Here is a 12,318-nt window from a genome sequence, read left to right on the forward strand (position 1 = left end):
AAAAAAAGTTGTATGACACGTTTCCAGCTGTTAGTATCATAGTTGCTAGGCAACCTGGGAAGCGCAACGGAGACTAGAGCCCATGTGTTTGCAACAAACTTGCCGTTTATTTTACAAATCGAGCTCAACACTGCCCCTAGCGTCCTGGAGCACTTCCGTTGTGATTTGGAGTTTGCATGTGTTTTGAATTTTGTACGTGTTTTGTATTTTGCACGTGTTTTGTATTTTGTACGTGTTTTGTATTTTGCATGTGTTTTGTATTTTGTACGTGTTTTGGATTTTGTACGTGTTTTGTATTTTGCATGTGTTTTGAATTTTGTACGTGTTTTGGATTTTGCACGTGTTTTGGAGTTTGCACGTGTTTTGAATTTTGTACGTGTTTTGGATTTTGCACGTGTTTTGGATTTCGCACGTGTTTTGGATTTTGTATGTGTTTTGGAGTTTGCATGTGTTTTGAATTTTGTACGTGTTTTGGATTTTGCACGTGTTTTGGATTTTGTATGTGTTTTGGAGTTTGCACGTGTTTTGAATTTTGTACGTGTTTTGGATTTTGCACGTGTTTTGGATTTTGTATGTGTTTTGGAGTTTGCATGTGTTTTGAATTTTGTACGTGTTTTGGAGTTTGCACGTGTTTTGGAGTTTGCACGTGTTTTGGATTTTGCACGTGTTTTGGATTTTGTACGTGTTTTGGATTTTGTATGTGTTTTGGAGCTTGTACGTGTCTTGGATTTTGTACGTGTTTTGGATTTTGCACGTGTTTTGGAGTTTGCACGTGTTTTGAATTTTGTACGTGTTTTGGATTTTGCACGTGTTTTGGATTTTGCACGTGTTTTGGATTTTGTATGTGTTTTGGAGTTTGCATGTGTTTTGAATTTTGTACATGTTTTGGATTTTGCACGTGTTTTGGATTTTGTATGTGTTTTGGAGTTTGCACGTGTTTTGAATTTTGTACGTGTTTTGGATTTTGCACGTGTTTTGGAGTTTGCACGTGTTTTGGATTTTGCACGTGTTTTGGATTTTGTACGTGTTTTGGATTTTGTATGTGTTTTGGAGCTTGTACGTGTCTTGGATTTTGTACGTGTTTTGGATTTTGCATGTGTTTTGGAGTTTGCATGTGTTTTGGATTTTGTATGTGTTGAGGAGTTTGTGCGTGCTATTTGGAATTTGTAAGTGTTTTGGAGTTTATACATGCTTTGTCTCTAGGGGCCACCGTATCCGGGACTTGCTGTCATAGCAACAGAGCCGTAAGCGTAAACCTGCTCTGGAGCAGGTTTACTTTATGTAAACAGGATTAGATCGCGGCCACGCAGGTATGTCCGCTTCATTTATACGAAAGCAACAGCGATATTCCACCACTGTTTCACCATAAATAAATAACATCAATGTAACTAAAGATAATGCAGCACTTGATCCTTTTATTGATGTCACACAGATACATACAGGTCATTTCCTAAAAAAGGGAAATGTACTATTAACATTCTATTACATGTATGTGATTATTACAGATGTAATTCATATTTCAGAGTAGTAATTGTAAATTACTTCGTGTAATCAAGATGAGAGACCACGGCTATAAAAGCGAAGGTGGATTTGGGAAGCCTGTCGCAGCCATGTCCTGTCCGTATACGCGAGCCACCCATTGCGGAAGGTGCAAGATTGATAAGGAGAGTCCTCAGAATTCAGCGTATATTACGGGATAGACAGGATCCTTTAGCTCAGCGCGACAGTGTGCTCATTGAGAGATATCGATATTCCCGTGAGGGTATTATTTACATAACCAACTTGTTGACGAGGGGGTGCAGGACCACCACCTGTCTTTTTTTCCTCTGCCCTTTTCTTGGTTGCTGTTATGAACAAACTAACAGAGTATTACAGGCCAGTATTACCTTGCCAAGAGACGAAAAGCAATCTAAGAGATAAATATTACCATTCTGTAGAATACTCCTGTATTCCACTTTTACTTGTTCCCATGTTCTTGTGGGTCCTGTTGTGGCTCTAATGTGAAAGGGGATATAATATAACATATTATAATATAATATAATGCCATATGATATTGGACAATATAGTGTCATATGATAGATCTACCCTACCGCCTACTGGTGTTGGCCAGAGGGGCCGATGGCGCGATATGGCAGCCTGGCTACAACCGTAGCTGCCTCCACCAGTGTGTGAATGTGGGAGTGAATGAATAGTGGTATCGTAAAGCGCTTTGGGTGCCTTGGAAAGCGCTATATGAACCCAATCCATTATTATTAGTATTATTATTAAATTACCTACGAGTTTGATTTGTCAGCAACTTTCTGCCAGCCCTCTCTCCTTGCTTCTGCAGCCTTTGCAGTTTTCTCTTGCGTTTTAATTAAACTCTGAAACTCCTGAAATCCCTCACTCATGAGTTCTTGCTCTGCTGCCGGAAAATACCGAGCGCGCCCCTTCGACATTTTCGCCGACCAATCAGCGGGTTGCCGATCAATGTTTCTACTATCGATGCGTAGCCCCTTTTACGACACCCAGTGATGTCACATTACTGCGTCCAGCTGTACTAATCGTCAACAGCAGGCGTGTTCGGGGAACCGGATTAGCGAGCTCACGGTTAGCGCGATGGTTTGGTCTTGGATGTGTCATTTGATCTTGGATGTAGTAAGCGACGTACGAAGAACAGGCCCCAGGTGAACAGGAAGATGAGAGATGAGATAGCCTTTATTTGTCAGTTGCAGGTCTTTTGCCCACAACCGAGATGACAGACCTTGCCTACCGTACATACAATACACAAACATCACATTGGGGAGACAGGTCAGGCTACGTAGCAAGGGGGGGGGGGGGGAAACTTTGAAATGTGTAACACAAAAGGATAATACAGGAATGCACAGATATCAACACACCATAACACAATAAAACACAGAAAAGTAACATGGGAGAATATTCCAGTGTGTACAGCTGATCTGGGACCGCTGCAATCTTCGATTGCGCCTCCAGTTGATCCGGTGTCCACATCTGTCCGCTTCTTGTTCTTCGATAAGCCAGGTCCAAGCCAGCTCCAATCAGCCTGAACTCTGTTATCGTGGTTCCAAATTGGTAGATGTCGTTCAATGTCCTTCATCGAGAGCGTTGCCAGACACACGACGCAACCGACCATCAAGTATCCGGCAGCAAACGTCTCTGGAGGACAATTGGGCTCTCCCAAGCCCAGCAGGGTGTCAATTCCATTACAGGACCAGTTGATCAAATCCATAATTCTTTAGGTTTTAGAGAACAAGACTGAGAAACTCTTTGAGGGTAAGAGTTAGACGAGACGAGACAAACACAGAAGCACCAGCAGGGAAGATAAGGGAGGGAGAGGGGGAAAGATGCGTCCGCCTCCTCCGAGAGCCAAAGAAGAGCCAAAGAACAGGAACCTGGAGAGGTGAAGGTATGCTCTGCAGAGAAGATGAATGAAAGCCAGTAGAACACAAAACAGATGTGTGAATGAGAGAGAGAGACAGGTGTAACAATGATCGTGGATGAGTTTACAAGATGGCAGTGATACTTGCTATGATGCATGGTTTTGTGGACAGCGGCACTGAAAAAAAGACAGGTGGCAGAATTGAAGATGTTGAGGTTTTCACTGGGTTTGACCCAATGACTGTATAAAAGATCTTTTATACAGTCATTGGTTTGACCAGAGTGGACATGATTAGAAAGGAACATATCAGAGGGACAGCTCGGGTTGAGTGGTTTGGAGACAAAGTTGGAGAGACAAGGCTGAGATGGTTTGGACATGTGCAGAGGAGGGTTGTGGCACCTTTGCACAAGCCAAAACTACTTTGAGAAATAAAATAACTATTTAAAAAATTAATCACATTTTAATCCTGTTAACACAGATTTGTGTTTGCTGCAGAGGAATTTAAGTAGGGGCCCAAAACATTTCTGTAAAGCTGCAACTTTCCAGTTTCTACATAAACCTGGCAGATTTCTTCAGATTTAGAACTTTTGCTTAAGTGCCGATTTAAAATATTTTTTTCTTTGCTAAATGAATCCTGTTTTATAATAAGATTATAGGCAGTTAAATTACTATATTTGTTAAGCTAGTGTGATTTCAACAGAAATTTTGAAACAACACTGAATCTTTGCCAAAGGCTACATTCAGACAGCATATATTTTTGTTTATGTAACTTTGTGGGTTAGAGGTCCACCACAGTCAGAGGAAAAAACCCAGATTTATAAACTGTATAACAGGGAGCATGACACCAACGGGAACAGTTTTGATATTTTAAATAGACTACCTTAGTAGATAAAACTGATTGTTTCCCTTTTCTGTGAACATTTACTGTGAGGGAAAAAATCTGATAAACCACATTCAGGTCAGTATGTTATGGACACATGGACATAAGAAGAGTAGAGAAGAGCCTTAAGGCATAGTGAGCTTCAACTAATTGGCTGGGTAATGACTGAACTCAACCCTGTTAAGAGATTTTTATATAAGGTTGACCGGATTCCTACCAAGTCTTGGTTACCCGGATGTCTTTTAAACCTATACTACAACAATATGGTGCAGCCAGTAAAATAATATACCTAACAGTTACTGCATGGTATATGGTGTTTTTTTGTTTGTTTCCTTTTGTTTTTGGTCCATATCAGTCCATGTTACATTATGTCACTTGTAGTTTCAACAGTGGGTTTGCTCATTTTATTTTTGCTTTTGTTGTTTACAAATGTGTAATTTTACGTTAGTTTGTATTTTTGGCGTTAGTTTTCTTCTTTTTGGTTATTATAATTTGTTTCGTTTTAATTAATCATTGTAAGCTCAGTATAACCAAAGCACCATTTAACCAGAAGATGGCAGCAGTACAAGACTCCATCAATTTGGGGGGGTAAGATAGTTTGGCTTTATCTTAAACTAGCTGGCCACATAATGGGAATTTTGAGATATGCTTGTTTATTGTGGCATGGTGGTCTCAATTATAGTGTAACTATAGTATTTCAAAGAGTGAAAGAGGGACTGCTATAACTTGTATCAATATATACACGTGACTGAGACTGTTCTAAATGCTCTGTGTATGGCTTCTAAAATTATAGGGAGTCCAATTGTAGCATATTTTATTTATGTATTTTAAACCTTTCATTGTATTTATCACGTAATGATATCAGTTTGTGGTGATGTGTCTGTAATGGGATATTTTATGCATTTCTTTTAAGACCTTTACAAACCGTCTTTCTGGTTTGCCGTCCGTATTAGTTGCTCTAGTCTGTAGTTTCTTTTTTCAAGCTGATATTGCTGTTTGACCTTTGTATCTTATCTGAACCGTGCTCATTATATAATGTTCTGTCCATTGTTTTCTCTTTGCCCCAATGTCTTACGTAAATGATTTTTTCTGGCTATTTATTATAGATTATTTTTTTAAATAAAGTTTGTAGGAAATGGATTATAAGAGGGGCATAATAATAAAAAATATCAGATACTGATTTTAAATTATTCTGCGGCAAAAAATAAACAAACAAATAAACAAACAAAAAACACTGCTCAAAAGACAGATTTTTCAGTTGGATGTGCGTTTTTTTGCATGCAACTTCAGGGTCACTACGGTTCATTTTCATGACTGATACATTGACTGGCAGCTTTGTGCGCGCATCACGCGTGGAGAGGACTACGGGGAATGAGGATGACGGCCAACGGCGACGCTTATAAATAAAGCGCCCACCGCTGCACGGAGTGGTACTGTAGACTTTAGTGAAGAGTAAACCAGCAGGGAGCGGCCGCAGTTCATTGTTGCATCGAAGGCGACGGGGAATGAGTCCATTCTTGCATGTCTCTGTGTTAAAGCGAAGAATTGCGGTGCATCTCCTGCAAAAAGCAGAGGAAACCGGTTAGAGGAGGTGAACAGGTTCAGGCCTTGACTGGAGGAGCTGATGTGACGTAGCAGTCCACCGACACACACGCGCGCGCCGGCTGCTGCTGCCTGCCAGGATCTCAGTTTAGGGAAATGACCGCGAGTGACCTCAAGGGAAACACTGTATTTTAGCAGCTGTTCGCAGTTTTGTTTTTACGGACATTATAGTAAAATATACGACACAATTTAGCCACATACTTTAGATTAAAATACGTTATATTTAGACGCTAGCTGGTCGCTAGACTGCCTCATTACGTTGGAAGACGGGCTAGTATTAGCTGGCTAAGCTAAAGTAGCCGGGATAGACACTGCTAGCGGCTGGGGCTCTTACGTTTTGTTTCCCTCACAGATGCTAAGCTACGTTCGGCTAGGGTAGCTGCTGCCATGGATAAAGCCAAGTCAATGGTGGATAAGAAAGGAGCTTCGGGACCCTTTCATGTTAACAATGGGCAGAGCCAGAAGGTTTTTCACAGTCATGTCATGGTGGCCACTAACGGCAGCTGTTGCAGCAGCAGCAGCAATGCATTCGGCTCAAGCACCGTACCCAGCGGCAGCGGCACTTTTGAAAACATGCATCATCTGCACCGCGGGGATGATGCAGAGTGCAGCGGGTCCCCGGCCAAGAGGTGCAAACTACGGAGGAGGACCGAGTCGGTGCGAAAACACAGACCCCGTAAGTTGATTTTTTTTTTCGTTCTGACATGATTTTTCTGTATCTGCTGTCATTTGTGCCAAACATGAGCCGGGTAAATGCAATACCAACCGGCCGGTGTTTGCACAATCGTGCAGTGTTGCAATGACAGGAATGGAAACGCTGTCACTCAGCACGAGTTCTGCCTCATTGTTAACGATTAATAATTTTTATAACTGTGTTATCTGCTTCAGATCATACTGGTGTCCGATCAGAATGCGTTTCGAACTGTTCTGTCCAATCTTCAAGCCCTGCCGTCGCCAGGGAGACCCCCTTTTGTTTTTAATGAACCCTCAGGTTGCATTTGGAACGCTGTGATTGGTCGGTTTCCGGTGGTGAAAAAGCTCCTGATAAGTGGGCCTGGTTTACCGCAGCCAATAAGCACTGGACTCTTGTCTACAAGAGTCAGGGCGAATGAGCAGCAGTCCCGCCCCATTATTTACCGAGTATGTTCTGATGATGGGAGTAGGTTCATCCGGGTAAAGTTGGAAGTTTTAACAGAGAATGTGTGAAAGTCTCGTTTTATTCAACGAGCTAAGTATTTTCTGATCTCCGGGACTGAAGACTTTCTGCGGAGATACAGTTTTTAACGTTTTTCAGTTGTTATTATTATTTTGTTCACACCGTGAGACGATATATTACACCATTATGAAACTCATAAATGAGAAGAAGCCTGGTAAGTTTTAGTTTAATTTTATTTGTTGGTACTGAGGATATCTAGGCATTACAATATATGTAGAATTACTCTTAATTACATGGACATAGCAGTCAGTAATGCTGTCGTGCACAGCTGATTCCCAGCCATACTTAAGCATTCAGTGAAAGCCACTGGGTTTGTTATGGCTGAGTGTGGCTGTCATGGTAAATCTCGTTACTGCTCTGTGGAGATGCTTGCGGAGTGACCACATGGACTTTTGAATGCCTTTGTTTATAAGTAAGCATGACAGCATTGCGTGAGTCTGTTAGAGACTATTTGGGAGAGACAAAGGCTGATGACATAATTCTTGGTTTTCAGTGGATTTTTTGTCACTTTAACCTGTTACAAGCTTGTTCTATATTAATCTCCTCCCTTATGAGATCTCAAATACACTATATGTACACATATTTTTAATAAGTGCTTGGTTTTGTTTGCTTACTAAGAAAACTGTTACATGTTGTTCTAATGCATTGCAATCTTTTTAAAAAGTGATGTGAGTATTGAAATATATTTAATTATGCTCTGATATTTAAAGTTCTTTCATTGTTACTTTGTCACAATATTTTTATAGTACTGCTACACTTTACTCACTGATGGACAGAAATCAACCCATAAAAAAGTTTTTATTATTATAGAATGACATTGCAATCTGTTTGAACGACTTATCAGAGAATAAATATTATCAGTTGTTATTCTGTAGGATGAAAAATCAAGTTCAAAAAGATAAGACAGAATAACTTCTTTTGGTTAGATGTACCCCTGCAGATGTATAGTATGTATTGAGGTTTGTATCTGTGAGTGATATGAGAAAAACTAATCAGAAATTCTGAAAATGACCATGATAAAATGTTACTGTAGAATAATATAACATACTTTTTATATTTCACATCTTGATCTGGCTTTCTGTGATAACTGGTGCATAAGTCATAAGAGAAGTGGTGCCACTGGAAAGAAGAACCTACACCAGAATTAGCCCGGATTACAACATTAAGGACTATTTCATCTGTAAACTTTGAAATGTCCGGTCAGAGCTGCTCTGCTTAATGGTTGAGTTATCCTTGGATGCAGGCCAGCCATTCTGTCAAACGGATAACTTTCTAAGCTTTTCTTCAGTGAGGGCTGAACCTGGAATGTGTTTCCCTCGGGGGTGTGATTTTTGAAGTGGTTTAAGGTTGGGGTTACTTTCGGGTAACACTGCCTGTAGTACCCTTTATTTGCACCAAAAGCAACTTGGCAGCAGTTAGCACATGCAGTTAACAACAAAGCAGAAACTTGTCTTCACAGTTTTATATTAGTTAATGTTTCAATTTGACCTTTTAGTTTTAAACCAGCACATACGATTTTATCCTGTTTGTTCAAAACAGGTATTTGTATAAGTTATATAAGTTGAAGACAATGTTTCAATACAGTACAAATATACAGTAATTACATCCATTACTGAAGTGCACTGTCGCTCTCACCCCAACCAGGTGTGGCAGATAGTTGTCCCTCCCTAAGCCCAGTTCTACTGGAGAATTCTTTCTATTAAAAGTGAGGTTTTCTTTCCCACTGTCACCAAGTGCTTACTCAGAAGGCCATCTGATTGTTGGGGGTTTCCTCTGTATTATTGTAGGGTTTACACTGTCAAGCACCTTGAGGTGACTTTTATTGTGAATTGGCAATTCAATAAAATTGAATTTAATATGTTTTAAGCTTAGTTAAATTAGTGTGAGGATCTCATACCAAAGTTTTCCTGAAACTGTTTTGGCATTTGTGTGTATGTCCCTTAATTAAGGGTGTACTAATTGTCATTTTTATTTTATTTTTGCCACTTTAGTAACAGAAAACATATATATCTTATATATAGAAGTGTCTCAAAAGCATTCTCACAAGTGAAACCCTTGATAGTTTTTGGATATATTCAGGTTGTGACTTTTTCATTTAATGTCAGAAACAAACAGACAGACAGAAAAAGTAACAGTGTCATACCCAGTTTCAATCTCATTTGAGTCAGCCTGTTCAACCTGAGCATAATTTAGTAACATAGTTGCAGTGATAAAGAGATACAGGTTCATCCAGGTGTGCCACAGGTTCAGTCAGTGTTCTACTATTGCCTTATTTAATGGATTGTGACTAAGACATGATGACGAGTTTCAGTAAACGTTTAGGAAATTTGGGAAGGTGTTTCAGAGATAATGTAAATTCAGATGACGGGAAGTGCTTGACCTATGAAACCCAAAAACCAACCAAAACTTCTTTTCCAGACTGAAACTTCTCCTCCACGCTGAAACTATGTGGAGTCCTACAAGTCTTCTGATTTCCATTTCTAAAGAGTAGAAAAGTGCTATTTGCCTATATATGTCCCCATTGTCCCAGCGCACTTGAAGGGGTTTTCACCCAATGAAAACTTGCTCCCATGCAGTCCCCCAAAATCCCAACTGCAAATTGCTGGTTTTTGATGATGTTGTGCAGTGGTTGAAAGCGGATTGGTTGACAAGTGTTCCAGAATAGAGAATGGTGTTTGACAGGAATGGGACAAGTGAGGGGAAAAAAAGAGATATAATATAAAAAACATTAGGTATGAAAATTACACACAGTGGCTGCAGTGGACACACTTGGCCTCACTTCAGCTCTTTTATGCTATTACTTTACTCTTCTCTTTAGCTGGCTGACACCAGCAACAGCTCAAGGAAGAGTAGCCCACAGACCGGTTGTACCACATAATTTGTACACTGCCTCCATCAACAACATACAGGTAGAAAGTGGTCTGCAGCTGGTTTAAAATAGAAATAAGTTGTTTCCAGGGTGTGTGTGTGTGTGTGTATTTTATATTTGTGGTATACAAAATAAATTGCTCAAAGAATAGTCTGCAATGAAAAAAGTAATTTCCTGTGATATCACAAATTGATACTTACAGTACAGAATCTGGAACAAGGGAATACTTGAGATTTAAATCCAGGATTTTTCTATATTTTAAAAAAATTTGGTGGTCAACCATGAGATTTTTAACATACATTTTTGTTGAGAACATAACAAAAAAATACTCAGGCTTTTGTTTATTGAGGTAAGACAGACTCAAGGCCAGCCTGCCCATGAGGAAACATGAAACCAGACGGACCAGACTATGTGGTAACAGCAGATGATGCTTCAAATAATGACAAAGATTTCTCAGTAATAAATTGATTGTGTTGTTGTATTGGATATAAAAATACACATCTAAGTAAAGTTCAAGTGTGAGAAATGATGGATGTAATTAAGTGTTAGCAGTAACAGTGAAGGTGATGGCGGTACTTCTCTAATTGTAACTATAATAATATGTAGGTAATAGTAAAAGTAAAGTGGATGCAAAAAGAGATGAAGATAATGGTGAAACTCTTAATCTTAAGACTTTAGAATATCCAGAACAAAACATCCTTATTATCGTCGTACGGCTGTTTACATCATCCCAGAATATAAAAAAGGCAACCTCTGGTTAGCATTGTAACGTGTTAAAATCTTTTAAATGAAAAAAGATGTAATCTGTGACCTGAAGTAATGCCCTGTCATTACTAACAGTAAATATATTGTCTAGGGTATGCAATAGTGTACCTTTTTAGTCTCTCTCACTCATTTTTGTCATGCAGGGCAAAAGCAATACTTTTGTGTCATTCCCTCTTCTTTTTACACAATTTGCTTCCACACACATACAAACACCAAACCCTTCTTTGAAACCTGAGCTTAAAGGTGAAGCAATGAGAAATGTTATATGTATGTTAGTGTGTGTGTATGTGAAATCTGTGTATGAAATCTGTGTATGTCATGGGGACATGCAGTGCAATATTGGTGTTTGTTAGGCCAAGGACCTTTTACCTACATCTACACAAATCAGTCTTCATGCCCCAACCTTGCTCTTTGGTGGGCAAAGTGTGTTTGTGTTATATGGCTCTGTATGCTCTTTGAAGCCTTGAATAAGTCAGGTGTTCCTGACTACTTGTTTTTTTGATGACACTGAAATTGCTAAAGAGAAACTCGTAGAGAGATTTAAATGCTTTGGATACCTTAAATTAGAGCTGGGCGATATATCGAGTTTTTAAAACATATCGATATATTTTTATACGAGATATAAGATGTGACAATGTCCTTTGTATCGATATAGTCTATGTTACGTTATAATTATAGTTGTGGAGCCGCAAGTTTGCCTCTCTTTCGTCCACTTTTGTCTCTACGCAACGTTACTCCGCCTCACCTTCACTGAAGACAACTCCCCCTCCTCCCCCATCGCTTCACGTGCAGGCAGCGACAAGACGGACACGGCAAATCTCCGTTAACGAGTTACTGCGCATCGCCCCATGCGTGGGGCTGGACGGCGTCAACGTGCTAACGAGCTAAACATGCTAACGAGCTAACAGCGCTAACCCTAAAATCCTTTCATTCTCTCAAAAGTTGATAGTGCGCCTTATGTATGAATTCTGGTTGTGCTTGATGGCCGCGAACCGATTTTATGTGGTACACGGCGCTCAGCAATCTGTCAAAAATGTTTGAGTACGACTTTGGTAAGCTACGGAGCTGCACCGCTTGATAGATTGTCGGCGCATTACGGCTACCGAGGAGCTTCGCGGAGTGATACGTACTGTGCATCAACGTAATATTACCATATTGTGTGTGTATAAGGACCATAAATGGCACCTGTAAGAGACGTGGTTATGAAGCGGATTTCAAACTCCAGGCTATCAGTCACACAGTAAAACTTGGGAACAGAGCAGCTGTGAAATCTGTCTGTCTTTGTTATTACGCTCAGCGTCTTTTAGTTTACATTTTGACTGCACAATTGTGAGCTCTTTGTTTAGCACAAAAACAACCTTGTTTTCTTTTATTTATGGAGCATTATTATTTAATGAATGCTCATAATTTAATTTTGAGTAATTTTTCATGTACATCTGTGCTGTATGTTAATAAAAGTGCCTGTGTGACATCTGGGACATAGCTTTGACTAAGAACTCTCTTTTTGTTCTTACTTTATGGCTTAAAAAAAATATCGAGATATATATCTTATATCGCCATCCAGCTAAAAAATATCGAGATATGAATTTTGGGTCATATCGCCCAGC

The 12,318-nt window shown here is 39.7% G+C and overlaps 1 protein-coding gene across 2 annotated transcripts in view; it reads left to right on the forward strand.

Annotated features, from left to right (window-relative positions):
- The first annotated feature begins 5,571 nt into the window (after nucleotides 1-5,571).
- Nucleotides 5,572-12,318, forward strand: part of pank1a (pantothenate kinase 1a) — a 31,628-nt gene continuing 24,881 nt past the window's right edge. Inside the window, exon 1 of one of the 2 annotated variants that reach the window (XM_014411579.3) lies at nucleotides 5,572-6,537. In XM_014411579.3, the coding sequence (XP_014267065.1) occupies nucleotides 6,249-6,537 (289 nt within the window). In that variant the 5' untranslated portion in view covers nucleotides 5,572-6,248. Of the gene's footprint in view, nucleotides 6,538-6,892; nucleotides 7,232-12,318 lie in introns of those variants that run through there. The other variant, XM_014411580.3, reaches the window with a different exon arrangement.

This window comes from Maylandia zebra, linkage group LG13, assembly GCF_041146795.1.
Source record: "Maylandia zebra isolate NMK-2024a linkage group LG13, Mzebra_GT3a, whole genome shotgun sequence".
NCBI lineage: Eukaryota > Metazoa > Chordata > Actinopteri > Cichliformes > Cichlidae > Maylandia > Maylandia zebra.